Raw genomic sequence first — 21148 nt, forward strand, 5'->3', positions numbered from 1 at the left:
GTCAGTATGGACGCGGTGGTTCAGTTGTATATCTCGGCCTAGAAACCATACTTGATTAGCTCACTACATACCCAGCCATCTTTTTTATTATTATTAAGCATCTTGAGAAGAAAGCGAGCTACTGATGGGACTTTCCTGTCTCACTACATTACAAAATGATAGTTTTTAACGGGGGTTTTTAACTTCTTCTATATATCTTTATCTGCTATCTTCTTAACTTGCTTTTAAGGTGATTTTTCTAAAACTTCCTGAATAGATTGATCTATTATCTATTTGCAGAATCAGTACATTATGTAATGGTTGAGGCAACCATATGCATTTAAAAGAATATGGGAAGGGATTATGAAGAGAAATTTTCTTAGAAATAGGAAATATATGTATGTTATACATGTATATGGTATGTATATGCATGTACATATATATGAATGTATCTATATTATAGACATTAAAATAGAATTTAATATTCTGAATCCACTGCCATTGGGCTTAAAGAACATATCTGTGTGAGGTAGACATGCTCTAGGTCAGTAGAGAGCCATTCTGAACACATTGCAAGAGGGTGACCCATGGATCCCTGTCCCTTAAGGAGAAGTCTCAGATGGGCAAAACACCTGCCTCAAAGGACTTTCTTTAGAGGTGTTTTCTTGGGAGAAATATAAACTCGTACACCACGTGAAGTGAAGTATGCTACTCATGGGAGCCGGGGGAAAGATACGGAGAACTCTTAGATTTGGTTACAGGTTTTCAATTATGTGCCAAGGACTGACCTAGCAGACTCATTTGTGTCTAAAAAGCCAGATTGTATCAATTCTAGCCAACATTTCTCTAGAAATGAGAGAAAACCTACACACTAAAGTAAACTTTTAATAGTATCTTGCTTATATTGCTGCAGATTGCTTTTAAAAGCATTCTAGAATCTAAAGGTTCTAAACTGTTTTCATTTTGTCATCAATGTTAGACCTAATGGCTTCTCCTCAAGAGTGAACTTTCCACCTATCTCCAGTGTGTGCATGGGCAATGCACAGAGTTTGTCCAAGGCTGGGCACTTCCTTGGTTAAAGATCAAATATTTTTTTTAAAGTATGCATTTTGGGACACCTGGGTGGATCAGTTGGTTAAACATCTGTCTTCGGCTCAGGTCATGGTCCCAGGGTCCTCGGATTCAGTCCCACATTGGGTTCCTTGCTCAGCGAGGAACCTGCTTCATACTCTGCCTGCCTCTACCCCTGCTGTGTGCTCTCTTTCTGACAAATTAATAAAATCTTAAAAAACATTAAAAAAATAAAAATAAAGTATGCGTTTCTGTATTGATTCAGACATCACATCTAGACCTAAGGCAGTGGCAAATCTCCTGTTTATTAAGGGTAATTATAATTCTTGAGTCAAAAAGCTGTTATTTGGAAAATAATAATGGACAGAAAACGATTCTTTAGTTCTTAAGAAAAAAAAAGAGTTAAAAAAAATCATGGCGCTAGTGATTTAAACAGAATGTAAGCTGGCAACAGCATTCAGAAAACCTCCCTCTGCAACCCCCTTTTCAGCACTTCCTCCTGCCATCTCTTCTTTAGGTTCTGACTTTCATGAGAGCAAAGACTATCAACTCTTCATATCTTCACAGAGTTCATGTTAACACTTAAAACAGAGAAAAAAAAAAACCTACTCCGAAGGCAAGCAATTGATTAGGGCAATTGATTGTGTGAATTTATAATTATACTACAAGCCCATATTCAAACCTTTTGTAGCCTTCCCAGAACCTAGTGCAGTACATGTAGCCAAAATACATCCACCAGTACTATATTGATGAATATTCTAATAGATCAGAAACATTAACATACATGGTTACAATTAAGAACACACCTATGTATTTATTATATTTCATGTAGTTTAGACAAGTTGTCCTTAATCTCATCGATTACAGATCTCCCCAAGAAGTTTAATTATTATGGAACTTTCAATATTCATTTTATAGTGTAAATGCTTTAATTTATATTTAATGTTTACTAATTCTGAAAGTCTTGAGGAAGACCACAGAATTTCTCTTGTTGTATATAAAATGGTATCATACTTGAAAAATCTGTTAGTTCATGTAGGCTCACATTCAAAGGCAGTCTAAGTGCAAGAAAGGACCATGATTTGAAAGGCAAAACAAAAGTCTGATAAAATGCATACTTAAAACTTAAAAGCACAAGCTTGGATTTCTTGTGGGATTTTATCTTTTGAAGAATTATATTAAGGTTGAATTTTTAAAACTGATGAAAAGTATTTGAATAACACTGATAATAAAGTTCTTTTCTCCCCATCTTTTTAAGATTTTATTTATTTGTTTGTTTGTTTATTTATTTATTTGAGAGAGAGAACTCACAAGTGCGGGGGAGGGGCAGAGGGACAAGCAGATTCCCCATTGAGCAGAGAGCCCTACGCAACGTGGGGCTCTATCCCAGAACCCTGAGATAATGACCTGAGCCAAAGGCAGAAGTATAACCAACTGAGCCACCCAGGCTCCCCACCCCCATCTCTTTTTTTGTTTTTGTTTTTTTAAGATTTTATTTATTTATTTGACAGAGAGAGAAAGAACACAAGTAAGGGGAGCAACAGGCAGAGGCAGAGGGAGAAGCAGGTTCCTTGCTGAGCGGGGAGCCCAATGTGGGGCTCGATCCCAGGACCCTGGGATCATGACCTGAACAGAAGGCAGACACTTAACCAACTGAGCCACCCAGGTGCCTCCCCATTGCCATCTTTTAAGTAAAAGTAATAAATTACATTTTCCATATAAACTCAGTCTTACAGGATGAGCTTAACTTTACATTAGAATAGTCAAAGACTATATCAAAGATTTTATTATATCAACATTCATTTTAAAGCCTGGGTAGAATAGTTAAAACAATATTATGATCATTTCCTGAATGAAATCATGCCTTTTATAATAGTTACAGATCATACTACGTATGTGGAAGATCTTTAAAATGTATACCCAGTTACCAAGAGAATTACACAAGACATAAACACAACTCTATTTTTTAAATGAATAATTCTTCTAATTTACACATTCATCGTGTAATCTATAATGAAATACTTGGAAATAAGGTGATTAGTTTATAATAAAAATGTGAGTCTAACAGCAGCAAAGCCAGGAGCTGTATAGAAAAATACTTGGTACCCTATGCAAAATGTAAAATAAAAATAAAAAAAACAGAAACGACAAAATACATACACACAGAGCATATATAGAACAGTTACTTTTCTTCCTATATTAAGAGTTCCTGCAAATCAACCAAATAAAGATGAATATTTTAATAAATGTATAAAGGTCAAAAAGATTGATAGCTAACTCACAAAATATAAAATGCAAATGTCCAGTAAGACTATAAAAATAAATCTAAATTAAATAAGAGTGAAAATTAGAACAAAGAGAGTCCATTTTATAAAACTGTTAGGTGAATATTGGTAGAAAAGAAATGTATTTTTTTTTATTACTCATTTATTTAAGAGAGAGAGAACACAAGCAGAGGGGAGAGGCAGAAAGAGAGGGAGAGGCAGAGGGAGAAGCAGACTCCCCGCTGAGCAGGGAGCCCAATGCAGGGCTGGATCCCAAGACCCTGGGATCATGACCTGAGCCAAAAGCAGATGCTTAACCCACTGAGCCCCCTAGGCACCCTGAGAGAAATGCATTCTTTTGGAAACAGGCAGCTCTGGCACTGCTGGTGTGAGTATAAACGTTGCTGTGATATTTTTCCGTAGCATATAAGCAAATAAATGACAAAGATACAGAATGATCATCTCAGTGTTTTTGTTCTTTGTGTGTGCTTTTTAAATAGAACTTGGAAACAAAATAATGCTCAACAATAAAGAGCTGGAGAACATACACATGAGTACAGGAACATACAGAAGAAGATGCTATGGATGTAAATATGTGTGCATATATGTATATTCCTACATATATTTCTCGGCTAAGTTACTTAGAAATCATAATGGTATACAATTGGCTTAGATCTCAATGATGCATCACATGTCCAAATATTGTGTATTAATTTGATGTACATTTGATCTCACATATTTGCAATTAGAAGTTTACCCATGATCACTATAAATTCTAGGTGATTCTATAACTGCATTTGCCTTATGATCAGTAGTATACATTACAAAATAATTTCTATATAGTCATTCTATGTTGCTGTACTTTGATGTTACAAATGTAAAAGTTCTTTGTTTCAACAAAAACTTCCATATAAAATGACTATGTTAAATTGCTCTCATTTTAAAGACAAGCTATTTTAGTTAGAATAACGCTACCTCTAAAACCAAAGAATTAAAATCCTTTGCCTATTCTTAGTTTAATATTTATGGTTTGATCAAAGAACAAACAACTCCATTGTCTCACCCATCACATACATTATTACCTTATCTGAAGATGAAAGCATTTTCTGAATAAACTTGAAAGCCAAAAAGTAAAATGGATAGCATAATACTATTATGGTACAGGTTAGCAGATATAATCAGCATACCATACCTTTCCATTTCTACTGAATAACTTTTAAAGAGCCTATGATTTTTCCTGTACTCTTTACAAGGTAAAATGATTTATTCCAGAGGGAAAAATCCAAAGACTGGTAAACAATTTTTTGTTGTTGTTGTTGCTGTTACAGGAAAAAGCAATTGGAATTCAAATGGTAAAGCACTTTCTCCAAATTACATGATTCAAATGAAACTGACTAAAAAAAAAAAAAATCTGGGGTAGATGATAAAATATCTACTTGAGTAACTACCACATAACAATTATTAATTTACAATGATAGGCGGTGACCCTACCTTTCTGAATAATATGTACCATCCGTGCCCTTAACTTTTTAAAATTAGATTCTTTCTATGGTGTTTTCCTTAGATATATTTGATTTTATTGGTTCACCTTCAACATAACATCTACAGTATTTCCATATTAACAAAACAATCTTACCAAGACATTTGAATTTAATATCAGGAAACCTGTCATCATCTCTCAAATGATACCAGACTTTTCTACTCAAGCACATATTGTTTATACAATTTCTTTCATTCACTCCTTCATTTATTTTCCCCAGATAAGATATTCAGGAATCTCTCATTTGTTGTTTAACTCATTTGCTGTTTAACACATTTGCTAAATAATAATTTTTCAAAAGTTTCAGTTGTATCATTGGAATAATTAGACTAAAGAGTGCTGCATCTAGAATTTAGTCAACAAACAAGTATTCAAACACTGCTTTTAACCCCTATGCAATTAATCAAAGTAGAGTAAGGACATGTACGTAATATTGGGACTTTGCAATTTCATACTAATAAACGCAGGAGGCAATTCGGGGATAAGCATTTAAAGTGTCACGGTGATGTATTTTGAAAAGGACAGTGTAAACTAATCTCGAGACATTGACTTACCCAAGACTGAGAGCTCTGCAGAGGCACTAATATTCTCATTTTTATATGTAACAACACAGGTGTAAGTTCCACTATCATCATCTGTCACATTGGAGATAAGCAAGTTGCTTCCACCCAATAAGGAATACTTTTTGGACCTGTAAGACACAGGCATATAAAATTAGAGAGTAGATTAATGTGCAGATATCTATGTGTATACCAGGCAAGGTACTCGGAGGTTTAAATAAACTCCACAAGAGACCAAATTATAAAATTAGAAAGAAACTCTATTTGGGGGACCTTGGTAACATCACATTTATTGATCAAAAATTCATTCAAGATAAACCGCTCCCACTGGAAGGCTATGTGCAGTCATCAAAGAAATTAAATAGATTAAACCTGGAACCAAGATTAGTACTGAAAAGAAGCTTACAGATAATCTGGTGTAATTTTCTCATTTTGGATATGAGGACCACAAGCTCCAGAGAAAGTGATTCCCCACAGTGGAAGTCAATGTCTTGTGTCCTGACATCTGATTTAATAACGGTGGTACAGCCCCACTTTTCATACTGTACCAAGAAAGTCTGGCTACATTCAGAAAACATGTTTTGACATGCTAAAGCTGCAACCAGATTTCTCACATGCTTTAATATTCTAAGAAGTAGAGTGACACCATAGCATACAGTGTTGTTATATAAATATAGAGGGGAGATGAAATTTAAAGATTGAAGTTATTGTCCATGAACCTATCTCATCATAGAAAACGGATATGCTAAAAAGGAGCACACCAGACCTCCAAATCAATGAAATTAATTTCTTAAGTGAAATCCATTTAATCAAAACATTCCGGGCTAAGTGTTCCATTCTATTAAGAGTTTACTTTCTAACTATGCTTTAATATGAACGTCTAATAATTCAAAGCCAGCCATGGTTTCCTTTTGCCTTATCTTAAATAATTGTTACATCTGGATTGTGAAAGGTATAACTGGAGCTGAAAAAAGTTGCAGAGACCCTATAATGACATGCTATATATTTCAATTCAGAAAACATTAATTTCTTGGGGTGCCAGGGTGACTCAGCCAGTTAAGCGTCTGCCTTCGTTTCAGGTCATGATCCCAGGGTCCTGGAATCGAGCCCCACGTTGAACTCTCTGCTCAGTGGCAAGCCTGCTTCTCCCTCTCCCTCTGCCTGCCGCTCTGTCTACCTGTGTTCTCTCTATCAAAGAAATAAATAAAATCTTTAAAAAAATTAAAAAGAAAACTTTAATTTCTTGATAAATATTTCACTCTCTATACCACTTCCTTAGGATGAGATCCTCCAAAGTATCTTTGCGGAATAGTTTTTGGACAAGGCGTTTTCAACAGCAGCACTGGCTTTCTAAATTTCTTTTCTGAATTGATCTCGTAGATTTGACTCTGTTCCCCATCTCTTTATTCCATTGGGTAAATGTCTTTCACATACTGTATAATGTCAAGGAATGCAGGGGAAAAATCACTTATCATCAAAAACTCTAGTATTTCTCAGTACCTATATCAAATTAGAGAAAGAGAAACAGTGACATATACTTCTCGGAAGTCTTCAGTTTGTGATACCTGGGTTGGATGCCTTCCTCTCCTCGTAACCAGGTAAAACTCGGGGGAGGATAGCCAGAAACACAACACTCCAGGATGGCGTCTTTTCCTTCAATGGCTACCACATTGGATGGTCTTTGCAGAAAATATAGCTGTCTATGCAGTCCTGGGTCTGTGGAAAGAAAACACAGGATCAACATCTTTTATGAAAAACACCGTAAAGATAAATGATGTAGATTGAACCATTTTTTTTTCCTAATAAGACACTCTAATAGAGAAGAAGGAAAGAAAAACTGTGAAGTTACCAGTGAAACGTATCAACTAGACTCTTAAAAGGTTTCTCCATCCCTAGTTTCCAGGGCCATGATAGAATATTCTTAGCTGTTGATGACATCATGGTATAAGGCAACAGGCAGAAGCTTGAGGTGACAAGTCACTCATGTGGGCTGCAGGACTTGTGAACTTCTCATTAGAGAACAAGACAATATGATCAATAATTTTTCTAAACATGATCTCCTGTAACTTTCTGATATGTTCAATTTGTCTGCCACTAATATCTATGTCACTTCCTTCTGCTTGGTCTCTTGCTTCTGTGGCTGTTAGAACTGTGTTAAATAACATGCAAGTCTTGAGAAGGTAGAATGTAGAAGGTACTTCAGAGGGGAGGGGGATGGTGATGAGTATTAAGGAGGGCACATATTGCATGGAGCATTGAGTGTTATATGCAAATAATGAATCATGGAACTTTACATCAAAAGTAGGGATGGACTGTATGGTGACTAACATAATATAATAAAAAATTAGTATTTAAAAAAAAAAGAATGTAGAAGGTACTGAAAAAAAAAATCTGCTGTCTTCCAAATAGACCTTACATTAAATTTTGTTTTGTATACATTAAGTTAGGCTGTTTCTAAGCCTTCTCTTCATTTTTTTAATTTTTAACAACATTCCAAAGAGTTTGTCCCTAGAGCCCAGACTCTGCAGATGAAGAGCTCCTGTATCCTCCTACCTCACCCAATGCATTTTCTAGCTCTATATAACCCACATTATTCATTTAACTTATTTGTTTGTTTGTTTGTTTGTTTGTTTGTTTGTTTGTTTCACAGAAGAAGAGAGAGCAAGTGAGTGGGACTGGGGGGTGAGAAAGAGAGAGAATCCCAAGCAGCCTTCATGCTCAGTGCAGAGCCCAACACGGGCTCCGTCTCACGATCCTGAGATCATGACCTGAGCTGAAATCAAGAGCTGGATGCTTAACCTGCTGAGCTACCCAGGCACCCCAACATTATTCATTTTTACTAGCAGGTAACTGAAACAGTGTCTTTTCAACCTAAAGACTCATTCCATTCACCTTAGAACTTATTTGTTCCAAAGTTGCTAAAATTGTATCAGGTGGAACAAGCAAAAAAAAAAAAAAAAAAAAAAAAATTACAAAATCCTGGTTCAACATAGTCAAGAGAAAACTCAATGAGAGTTAAGAGCTCCTCTTCCACCTACCACATATATATCACTCCTAAAGCCTGGGACACACCAATAGCAGTCTAGGGTTAGGATATCCCAGCCATGGTGTTGTCCTCTGACCTGCTTGCTGACTAAACTTCTATCACTCAAAGTTCATTTAAGATTAAGATGCTATATTTCCACATCCCTATTAAAATCTGCATCCCTCTATGGAAGTTTGATTTGGCTATTTTCAACTTAATGCATTATGGAATTAACACGTAATCTGCCATTTTTCAAACGCAAAGCACAATCTTGAAGCAGAGAAAATGAGGCCATGAAATCTTAAAAAACTAGCATTGGGGTGGATGGAGAATTGCCAAGGAAAATTAAACCCAAGTGTGTCATAGTGTGAGGCATAGAGGAGCAGAGAGGAAGTGAGGTAGGAGATCTGGGACACATTTTAACACTGCTGTTAATCTTCCTTGACCTGACCCAACTCCACACAGCTTGAGCTTAGGTTAATAAAAGAATACCAACTCTCCAGTTAATGGTTAGAATGGTAACTGTCATCTAAAGTAGTCCGTGTGGAGAAAGACAAATACACACTTTTTCGGTTTTCTCGCATCTCTTTCTGGTTGTTACAGCAACAAAAATAAATACTCTTCACAATGAAAATATTGAAAGAATTTTTGAAATGTGTTAATACTTATTAAGCCAATATTGTAGGAAAAAAAGTCTCAAAAGCTTAAAAAGGTGCTGGTGGTATGTGTCATTTCCCTTTTTGAAAGTGACTTTTCAAATCAAATGAGAATGGTTTGAAGGATAATGTTACTTAACAATAAATTTCCTGAAATGGACAATTTCCAAAATGTACATTTATAAATAGCTATCTTCATAACGAAGTCTTATCTATTTGAATGCTTTACTTCCATCACCTCTTCCTCAGCAGAAATGTTCCAACGGCATATATTGCATAATATGCTACTATACTATTCTACACACACACACACACACACACACACACACTCTAATACTACTATCCACAACATCAAGTAAGATCTACTTATTTTGATCTTATGTCTAAAAGGAAATTTACCTCTTATCCATAAAAGAGCCAATAATTCAACTCAACTATATTTTCTTTTATTAGAAAACAAAATCAACAGATTGTTTGTGCTTGTTATTTTTTAATTTTAATTTACTAAAAAATTGAAGAGTATGGAGTTTCCATATACCAGTTCCCCATCCCTTGACATTGTTTCCCCTATGACTAACAACTTACTCCAGGGTGGTACATTTGTTACAATTAATTGATATTGATACATTATTATAAAGTCAATAGTATACATTAGGTTCACTCTTTGTGTTGTACAGTTGCATGGGTTTTGAAAAATGCATAATGTCATGTGTTCAGCATTGTAGTGTCATATAGTTTCACCACCCTTAAAATCCCCTAAGCTTTACCTATTCTTCATACCCCCACCATGCCTAACTCAAACCCCAGAAAATTACTGGTTTCTCTGCTATTTCTATAGTTGTACCTTTTCCTATAGTTGGAATTATACAGAATATAGTCTTCTGATAACTGATTTATCTCACTTCGTAATATGCATTTAGGGTCCCTCTATATCTTTGGGGGGTTCGTTTGTTCATTTGCTCTTCTTGCTGGATAGTATTCCCTTATATGGGTATACCATAGTTTGTTTATCTATTCACCTATGAAGGATACCTTGATCACTTGGTAATTATGAACAAATCTGCTATAAATGTCCATGTGCAGATTTTTGTCTGGTCATAACTTTTCAACTCAATTGGGTAAGTACCTTAAAAAGTGATTGCTATAATGTACAGTGAAACTATTTACCTTTGTAAGAAACTCCCAAACTGTCTTCCAAAGTTCCTCTGCAATTTTGCAATCCCAAGAACAATGAATGTCCTGTTACTTCTCATCCTCCTAAGCATTTAGTATGGCCACTGTTTGGATATTAGCCACTTTAATAGGTGTCTAGCATTATAATTGCTCTAACTTGCAATTATCCAATGACATATAATCTTGAGCATATTTCATATGTTTGGTTTCCATCTTTTAGATCCTTTTCAATAAGGTGTGTGTTCAGATATTTGTCTATTTTTTAAATTAATTTGTTTGTTTTCTTATCATTGAGTTTCTGGTGCTTGTATATTTTGGATACAAGTCCTCTATCAGATGTGTATTTTGCAAATACTTTCTGTCTGTGGCGTGTTTTTACTTTCTCTTAACATTGTCTTTTGCCAAGCAGAAATTATCACTATCACAACTTACCAATTTTTCCTTTCTATTTTGTAAAATAGTCTATTTTAGACTATTTTGTAAGTCTAAAAATTCATTGTCAAACCCAAGATCACCTACATTTTCTCCTGTTATTGTCTAGTAGTTTTTATAGTTTTATGTTTTACATTTAGGTCTATGATCCATTTTTAATTACTTTTTTTAGAAAAAGGTATAAGGTCTCTGACTAGGGGTTTGTTTGTTTGTTGGTTTGTTTGTTTTAAAGATTTTATTTATCTGACAGAGAAAGAGACAGCCAACCAAACTACCCATAAAGTGAGAGGAAAGAATAAAAACATTTTTTTAAAAAAAGATTTTATTTATTTATTTTACAGAGAGAGAGACAGCCAGCGAGAGAGGGAACACAAGCAGGGGGAGTGGAAGAGGAAGAAGCAGGCTCCCAGCAGAGGAGCCAGATGTGGGGCTCGATCCCACAACGCCAGGATCATGCCCTGAGCTGAAGGCAGATGCTTAATGACTGAGCCACCCAGGCGCCCCTGTTTTGTTTTGTTTTTTTCATAAGACTGTCCAATTGTTCCAGCACCATTAGGCTATCCTTTCTCCATTGACTTGATCTTGTTCCTTTGTGAAAGATCAGTTGACCATTTTTGTGGGTCTGTTTCTGGGTGTTCTATTTTGTTCCATTGATCTGTGTGCCTATTTTGCCAATATCACACCATCTTGACTGTAGTAGCTTTATAATGAGTTTTGGTATCAGGCAGTATGCATCCTCTGACTTTCTTCTTCAGTATTATTCTCACTATTCTAGGTCTCCTGTCTTTCCATAAAAACTTCTAAATCAATTTATGAAGATACACAAAATAACGTTAACTCATTGGGATTTTATCTTTATCTTAAAATATCAGTAGTTCAGGCATCACTGGGCTCGTATTGCCACTGAGTAACCATCTGCTATTACTTTTTTAGACAGAGCGTATATATTCCAGATGACTTCAATCTCTGCCTGGCCCATTTCAGTTATGTTTATTATCTTTGTAGCTTCATTGGAGGCATTAGTATTTGTGACCTGATGATAGGTATAAAAATGTCAGCTGTTGCTACAGAAATTCAGTTTTATTTCTCCAAAGATAATTATCTATAAATATATAACCTCATAAATTCTAAGATTATGGAAATTCCCCAAAAAGCTAATAGAAATGTTCTTTAATAGTAAGTAGTTCATATGTTTCACAATGTTGTGATGGATTAAATACGATCACAAATTGTGTGAGTTCCTCCAATCCAGAATGGAGTGTCTAGTTCCCTATGATTCACATCTGGCCTGGTGCTGTGTTGTGCTTTGACCAATAGATTATGGTGGGCATCATACCCACCGTATGAGCTCTGGAGCCAAGACCTCAAGAGATTTTACAGCTTCTGCCATGACTCTTTCTGAGACTAGCATCTTAGTCTAGCTACCTGAAGAAGACACATGGAGAATAATGGAGTCCCCCACACCAAAAACCACCACCAACTGACAGACATGTGATTGTGGCCATCTTGAACCTTCCACTTCAGCCAAATGTACACAAGGGTGCCAAAGTGAAACCAGGAGAGGAATTGCTGAGATACATTGCAGGATTATAAGAGATCATAAATTATTTCAATTCACTAAATTTTGGAGTGTTTTTTTTTTATGTAGCAATAGATATTTGCCTTATTTTTCTTCCCTAAAATGTGATTTTTTTTTAAAGAGGAGTATCAAGAAAGTAGATTTATGTTTTAAAAGAGGGAGGATGGAGATACAATGGCCAAGCTTATCTTTGTGTGACAGAATCATGAGTGGATTTTATTTACATCTTAGGATTTTTCTCCATTTTCAAAGTTTTTTTTAAGAAACATATTATTTTTAGAGTAGAGTGTTTTTTAAATTCTAGTGTTGCAAGGTGGATAACAATTATACAAGGAACAAAGAAATTATAAGAGTCAATGATTAAAACACAAAGCATGTATTTAAGATCAGATGAAAGTTTTCTCTCTAGGCTCTAAAATAGTACAGATGGAAAAGCCCTGGAAAGAATAAACTCGAAATTTTAGGTCATGACTTCTGTTGACTAAATTGATTTTACTGGGACTAAGATGGCATTAGGAAATATTCATAAAAATAGTTTTTGTTCTTGCTATATGGGCATTGACTACTCATATCCAAATGAAATTGTTCAGCTAATAGGCTGAACACGGCAATTTTTTCCAGTTACTTAATGAGTATGATTTCATCACAGGAAATGGCATCAAATATCAGTTTGTAATACTCTCTTTCATAAACTGGGTGATAGGTATACAAATGGCCATTTTATGTTTACTCTTTAAACTGCACATACATTTCATATGCTTTTATGTATGTGCTGTATGTTTTAAAATAAAAATGAGAGGATAATGCAATGGTAGATATGAGAAAACATATTGGGCAATAGCTTTAAAATCAAACCAGCAAAAATGGATTTTTTTCCTCTTTTTTTTATTAAAAACTAAAAAAAAAGAAGCAGACCTCTTTTGTATGATACTCATGGAAGTGAATGCAAACAAATATGCAACGGTTTTTCTGAATTGATTACAAGCAGTCTGATTTGCTTAGACTAAGAGCCCGTTTAGCTTCTTCCTGTTGGGGGGTGGGGAGTATTGGCATGATTCTCCATCTGACCTATCTCATTGACCTGATCTCATTGTCATCCTGGTAGCAAAAGAGCTAATCTGAGAGAGCAAGAGTCTCCTTCCTTCCTGCCTTCCTTTCCTTCCTCTCCTTCCTTCCTTCCTTCCTTCCTTCCTTCCTTCCTTCCTTCCTTCTTTTTTGAATGGAAAATTTAGCCTATTTAGCTTAACCTGTTATCTGAGTTGGAGGGGACTAATCTATAATCATTAGGAAAATGATTCATGATGTAGACAGTGGATCTCACAACTGTGTGGGTTCAGGAACCAACGTACTCTTAAAAACTATTGAGGACCCTTAAGAATTTTTGTTTATGTAGGTTATAGCTATAAATATTTAACATATTAAAACTCAAAATTGAGAGATTTTTAAAAATATTAAATTTTTATTTATAACTTACCATAGTATGTGTATTTTTTAAAACTGCAATTTCCAAAATAAAAATATTACTGAGAAGATGGGTAATACTTCATACTTTTACAAATTTTTTTAAAGATTTTAATTTTAAGCAATCTCTACACACAACATGGGGCTCGAACTCACAACCCCATGATCAAGACTCACATGTTCTACTGACCGAGCCAGCCAGGCGCCCTGAGTTTTGTGAATTTCTTTAACGAGTGGTTTAATAGAGAATAACTAGACTGGTGTGTTAGTTTCTGCATTCACTTTGTTCTGATATGTTGGTTTGGTTGAGTTATATGAAAATAATCTGATGTCAAACATATATAATTGGAAAAGTAAGGTATATTTTAATAACCTTTTCAAATAATTGTAGACTTTATCCTTTAACACTACACCAGTAAGTAGTTTCTTGCAAGTAAGTTGGAATGCAGACTCTGACCCCATATTGATAAACATTTTGCACTGTTACATAAAAATCTGTTGGTCTATCCTGCATTTTGAACAGATCTTTTTACCCGTGCATGATACTGGTCCATCGATCTGTGGTCATTTGGGATGGCACAGGGAATTAGACAGATCTTCTCAATGTTGACACATTTCATTATACGGTATCAAAAAAATCCCATTTGGGGGCGCCTGGGTGGCACAGCGGTTAAGCGTCTGCCTTCGGCTCAGGGCGTGATCCCGGCGTTCTGGGATCAAGCCCCACATCAGGCTCCTCCACTATGAGCCTGCTTCTTCCTCTCCCACTCCCCCTGCTGTGTTCCCTCTCTCGCTGGCTGTCTCTACCTCTGTCGAATAAATAAATAAAATCTTTAAAAAAAAAAAATCCCATTTGTTACTATCACCACCAATCCCCTCAGAAAGGTCTTTTAATGTTGTGATGCTATCAAGCTCCTAGTGGCAGATACAAGTTTTCCAAATTTCTAATTTTAACTTAAAATCTTGAATTTCATTCTTGGCAGCAGATACTATTTTCCTTAAACCGACTGGCTCACGTTGTTCATTTTTGAGAAAATGTCTAACTAGTACCCAAGTCTGAATAGCTACAGTTTTTCTGTTGATTGCCCTTTCAAGTAAAAATGGTGTTTCATAAAAAAAAAAAAAAAAGGAGCTAATTCAGCCTGAAACTCAAATGATCGCAAAAATCAAAAACTAATGTACTGAGACGTCCTTCATATGTATTTCCTCTTTAGATATTCAGAATATTGAAAGATATATGAACTTAAGGATTAAGAATTAATAAAGTTAATAATTTTTATTGCTTCATGAAAGGTATTCTTAGTCAACATGGTGAAACAATATGAAAAAAAATTGTATTGTCACTAAAATAGGTTTGAACCTGCAGATCCCTTGAAAGCATCTCGAGAAACACTAAGCATCCTTAGACCAATCTTTGAGAACTGATGTAGTAAGTTTATTTTTTTATTTTTTTTTAAACTAAGTCTTTTTTTTTTTTTTTTTTTTTAAGATTCTATTTATTTATTTGACAGAGAGAGAGACAGCCAGGGAGAGAGGGAACACAGGCAGAGGGAGTGGGAGAGGAAGAAGCAGGCTCCCAGCAGAGGAGCTTGATGTGGGCTCGATCCTAGAATGCTGGGATCATGCCCTGAGCTGAAGGCAGACGCCTAACGACTGAGCCACCCAGGCGCCCCTGATGTAGACAGTTTAAACAAATAAGCCTATCTTCTGAGATATTCAGGAAGCACATTTCCTTTCAACATGGGAATAGGTTTGTATCCTTGAAGTAGTAATTGATAAAGTAGGGGTGTCTGGGGGGCTCAGTTGGTTAAGTATCTGATTCTTGGTCTCAGCTCAGGTCTTGATCTCAGTTCAAGCCCTGTGTTGGGCTCCATGCTGGGTGTGGAGCCTACTTAAAAAAAAAAAAAAAAAAGGTAAATGTCATTCCCCTCCTCCTCCTCCTTCTTCTTGCTATTATTATCATTATTATTACTTTCATTTGTAAAGGCAGTGAAAAACTTAAGTATTTCCAGTCACCGTCTTTCAGCAATAGATTATTAAAAGTCAACAGTATTTTGGATCACATAACCTGACACATTTACCTACATTTCACATATTTAGAAATAAGAACTCAACTGTCTTCAGGGTCCATTACTCAAAGAGTCATGGAGAAGGAACACGGGTAAACGGAGAGAGAGAATATTTTCTATTTTTAGGGCATTTCAATTAAAGAAAACGTTTCTATTAGATGTTACAGTAGCCAAATTAACTGAGTCTGTGAGGCCAGCTAGAAGCTAAAAATTTTTTTTTTTAAGATTTTATTTATTTATGTGACAGAGAGACAGCCAGTGACAGAGGGAACACAGCAGGGGAGAGGGGGAGGAAGAAGCAGGCTCCCAGCCGAGGAGCCCGATGTGGGACTCACTCGATCCCAGAACGCAGGGATCACGCCCTGAGCCGAAGGCAGATGCTTAACGACTGAGCCACCCAGGCGCCCCAATAGAAGCTAAATTTGACTCTGCATTTTCAGGTTTTCCCAAATATGTTAAAGCCACATGAATTTGTCTTACCTCATGATAGATACGGCTCACTACATATATTATCCAACACTGGGTATGTTGCAGAGTGAAAGGTAACTCTCTTTATAATTATTCTAGGACATTAGATGTCCCTGGCACTATCCCGTGCACAGTGGAAAGCATGCTCACCCCGTGATGACAATGACCTTCTTTTCATGGGGCCATTTTCCTCTATTCCTGTTTATGAATATCAACACTGAACTTTCATGGCTGAGTCTAAAGGATAACTGAGGCAGAGAGAAATTTAATTATGGACTGTTGGCATCCGTGTCAGCAAAACAAAAACAAAAACAAACAAACAAAAAACAGTTCTCACAACTTAATAACTATCTTCCTCAAAATAACCAGTACTTGCTTTTAATTTTTATGCTTTCTGAATGCAAACCTTTTTTTTTTCCTTGTTGTATACTCTTTGGTTTTCTTTATTAAATGACTGTCCCAATGGAATATCAAACACTTTTCCAATTGGAAATGAAAGGACACTGCAGGCTACTGTGGGATATTCTCTTTGATTTCTTCCCAGGCTTAAGAGTTACAAATTAATTTAACTTCACAGAGCGAGTTTTCTGTCTGCATCCTCAATTTCAAGCTAACCTACTGTTCACCTGCTGGATCCTTAGCCACCCCCCATCTAGTTCTGTTTCAGGAAATTCAGCAGGTACCCTGTGTCTTCAAACACAAGCAGGTATAATAATATGTGCTTGGAGTGAAAAATTCCATCAAACTCCTTCTAACTCTGTGTTTAGAGTGTCTTTTATTAAAAACCAGTTTAATCCAGACTGATCACAGGAATCAAAATTTATTTAATAAAAAAAGAAAAAAAAAACCCTCCATCTGGCTGAAAGCCAAGGAGCTTTGAACAGAGAAGAGAACCATTTCTCAGGAGTTAGTAGTCATCACTCCACAATTCTATTACTTCCCTTCCTCATTTACACCAATTCAGTACTAAAAATGACGTTCCCTCTCTGTAAATATTCCTACATCTGTTCATATTTCCTCTTTCTTTCTCCATGTACACACACATACTGCTATTTGTAGATAGAGTTTGGAAGAAGAAAGCGGAGTGTCTATTCTTATCATTGGCATATGGTTATATCTCTTCTGTCTCACAGGCAAATTTTAAGTCTATCAGTTTCATTTTGTAGCAGGATTGAAGGAAGTAGTTTTTAATTTATAGAATATATATATATATATATATATATATATATATATTTTTTTTTTTTTGTAATTTTACAGCCGACAGTAGAGTCCTAGAAAACAAATGCTGTCATTATGATGTGTCAAACTTAGTTTAGGGAACCCAGAAATCTTCATAACTTATATAAATGCATAAAGTAGCATTTAAAATTTTCTAGAAAAGTAATTATTTATTTTATATTTTTTAAGATTTTTTTTTTTTTACTTTTTAAGATTCTTTTTAAAAAAGATTTTATTTTTATTTGAGAGAGAGAGAGACAGAGATCGTGACAGAGATATCAAGAGAGAGCAGGAGCAGGGAGGAGAAGGAGAAGCAGGCTCTTCACTGAGTAGGTGCAGGGTTCAATCCTAGGACCCAGGATCATGATCAAAGCCAAAGGCAGATGCTTAACTGACTGAGCCACCCAGACACGCCTATTCTAACTCTTGTTTTTGTTAAAGAATCAAAAAAAGTACTTGGGTTATTTCCTATTTAGCCAATGTTGAAAAAATAAAGGTATGCCCATAACTCATGACTATATGTCTTTTTTAAGCTCTAGGAATAAACTGATATCAAGCAGGACCAGAGAAGGAAGCTCTACCAGTTCCTTCATTGATTTTTGTGACTTTTGCCCTCACAGGTTTTAGGTTTAGCTTCTACACACACTCAGAGAAAGCCCCTTGTTTATGAGTCAGGGCAGACTGCTGGAATCTTCAGTCACCCATGCTGGGGCTACTTAGTGTCATATTCCTAGTAAATGCACAGCTGACCATATATCAGTCCTAAAAGACTCCTGGGAAAAGAGAGACTATCTCTTTTTCAAGGAATCTTTATTCCTTCCTATAGAGGATACTCCGAAGTATACCGTTTTTGCTTTTGACCTTACAAGAAATAGCAACGCATCAGGGGACGGGAGTTAAGAGGAGATCACATAAACAATATCTAATATCATTCCAGGTCAAGAATGAAAATAGAAAAATTAGTGGAACTGCTGCAGGAGAGATCACTAGTGACATTAGAATAATAGGCATGGCAAGAAAAATGTAATAGATCACCCAGTATTTCAAATACTTTTACCTTGGAATTCTGGACGAGACCGATGTCCCCAAAACAGCACTGAGAAATGAAGACATGTTTTCTTTTTTAACAAATTCAAGAATCAAAGAGACACTGTCTATTTATCCACTCCAAGTCAGCCTAGGCTTACTAACATATCAACTTTGTGTATCTGAATGGAATTTCATCAAGTGTATACAAAACACTGATTATCTCTACTATCTCACATTGGTTAAAAGACCTGAGTTACAATAACTAATTCTAATATACCATGACTGTCCATTGGCTTCCATGTTCTGCCCAGCCCTGGTTCCCAAAGAGGGCAAGCTAAAGCTATCATGGTTGGGGGTTGGCGGGTAGAGCATATCATGATATGGAACTTGGTCATTTCACTACATGGCCAGTTGTATACAATAAAAGGTATCCAATTTTCTTTTGGTGTGTTTTTTATGACAATATAAACTAGCTAAAAACCATTTTATTCAATTTAATTTAAAAGTAGGATAGTCTCATTTTATGAGATTGATTTTGACACAATGATTGTGTTTTTGCATGGCCTTATAGTTTTTTTTAACATTTTATTTATTTATTTGAGAGAGACAGAGAGAGTGAGAGAGAGAGAGCACAAATGGGGTGAAGGGCAGAGGGAGAAGCAGACTCCCTGCTGAGCAAGGACCCCCCCCCCCCCAATGTGGTTCTTGATCCCTAGACCCTGGGATCATGACCTGAGCCAAAGGCAGATGCTTAACCAACTGAGCCACCCAGGCACCCCAATTCTGTGTTTTTTTAAAGATTTATTTATTTATTTGAGAGAGAGAGAGGAGAGTGAGTGAGGGAAGGGGGAGAGGGAGAGGGAGAGAAATCCTCAAGGAGACTCCCTGTCAAGTGTGGAGCCTGATGTGGGGCTCAATCCCTGGACCTTGAGATCATGACCTGAGCCGAAATTAAGAGTTGGCTGTTCAAATGACTGAGGTACCCAGGCACCTCCCTTTATTTATTTATTTATTTATTTATTTATTTATTTATTTATGAGCTGGGGGAGGATGGGAGGGGCAGAGAGAAAGGGATAGAATCTTATTCAGGTTCCAATCCCAGCACAGAGCCCAACACGGGGCTCAATCTCACAACCATGAGATCATGATCTGAACCAAAATCAAGTCAGATGCTCAACCGACTGAACCACCCAGGAGCCCCAGTTTCTAATAATTAGAGTTTGTCTAGCAAACTTGAACTCTTAAATGCCATAATTACAAAGGTGGAGTTGGAGATGAATGTGGAATTAAATAATAAATGAGAGCCCTGGCAGAAATTCTGGAAAGGCTGTTCCAGGCCAACCTTTTCTCTTAACAAATAAGGAAACAAAGGATTTTAGAAGATTCAGTGAATTGTTAATTACTAATAAAGATCAAATACCAGAAGTCTTATTTATCTTCTCTTATTTCTAAGCCAGTGACTTCTGCAATATTTTGTATAGCAAACAAAATGATGTTGATGGAAAGTTTAGGGTGAAAACCACGTAGCAATGCATTACTAGAGAAGGAATAGTTGACTATACTCTGCCTTTTAATGGATGTGAAAAACAAACGCAGAGACACAGTACTGTGGGTAAATAGCATAAAATACGTGTAACTACCACTAAAAAATGAACACTTAGATATCCAGAATCAAAATCAGGTAATTTACTCTCAGATGAATAATCTTGACATAAGAATCAAATTCTTTAAGACTGAATTCTAATATTTGAAAGTAATTATAATAGTTACTAAGGACTTAGCAATTCCAAACATTATATTTGGCCTCTTAAGTTAAAACCTCATAACAACCCTTAGAAATATGTGACATTACTCTCTACATTTTGTAAAATAAATAAAGATTTAGATTAAGTAACCTGCCCTAAATTGCACCACTAGTAAGTGGTATGACGGAGATTTATACTTAGTCTGGTATCATACTCCATGCTTTTAGCAACTTATTGTAATAATGGCTCAATAGATCAATATTAACTCAATAGGAAATGGACTATAGTAGTCCACATGCTGACTCCTTCATGCAGCCTGAATTAAGTCTAATATTTAGGAAACGTGGACTTCACATGGTTCAATTATAATATCATCTTATATTTCATTCTTTTCTATGTACATGTAAGAGAGAAACAAAGGAAACAATTTTATCCAACTTAGATCTATGAAAGGTTAATAGTGTTCTATTTATAGCATGGCATAAGAAATAGTTTTATTCAAAACTAGCCAAAAGAAAAAAAAAAAGAAGAAGAAGAAGCTAACTATGGGAAAATCCTTTAGTGCAGTGAAAAACATTGAATATGATACAAAAATATCAGTAATACCAGTAATACGTTAATCTGATTTGCTCTCAGCTTTCTTATTTCTGTTTTTCTGTGTGTATGTTTATATCATGATATATATTATTCAAAAACCTTCAAGGATTCCCAGCCATCAATAAAGTGAATAGAATCAAGTCTAAATTCCTAGACATGGGATTCAATGCTCTCCATAAAAATAGGTTCAACTTCTCCTTCCAGATTTATCATCTGCTATCATTCTACAAATGGTTATCTCCTGAATATCTAGCAAAAGAATCATCTCTACAAGGAGTCTGC

At 35.8% G+C, this 21148-nt stretch overlaps 1 protein-coding gene across 1 annotated transcript in view; it reads right to left on the minus strand.

Moving 5' to 3' along the window:
* The window catches only part of DCC (DCC netrin 1 receptor), a 697032-nt gene that overhangs the window by 555008 nt on the left and 120876 nt on the right, over positions 1–21148 (minus strand). The window contains exons 4-5 of the mRNA XM_048218577.2: positions 6980–7130; positions 5409–5545 (exon numbers count right to left, since the gene is read on the minus strand). Coding sequence (XP_048074534.1) covers positions 5409–5545; positions 6980–7130 — 288 coding nt within the window. The remainder of the gene's footprint in view (positions 1–5408; positions 5546–6979; positions 7131–21148) is intronic.

The sequence above is a fragment of the Ursus arctos genome, unplaced genomic scaffold (genome assembly GCF_023065955.2).
Source record: "Ursus arctos isolate Adak ecotype North America unplaced genomic scaffold, UrsArc2.0 scaffold_17, whole genome shotgun sequence".
In the NCBI taxonomy this organism is placed as follows: Eukaryota; Metazoa; Chordata; class Mammalia; order Carnivora; family Ursidae; genus Ursus; species Ursus arctos.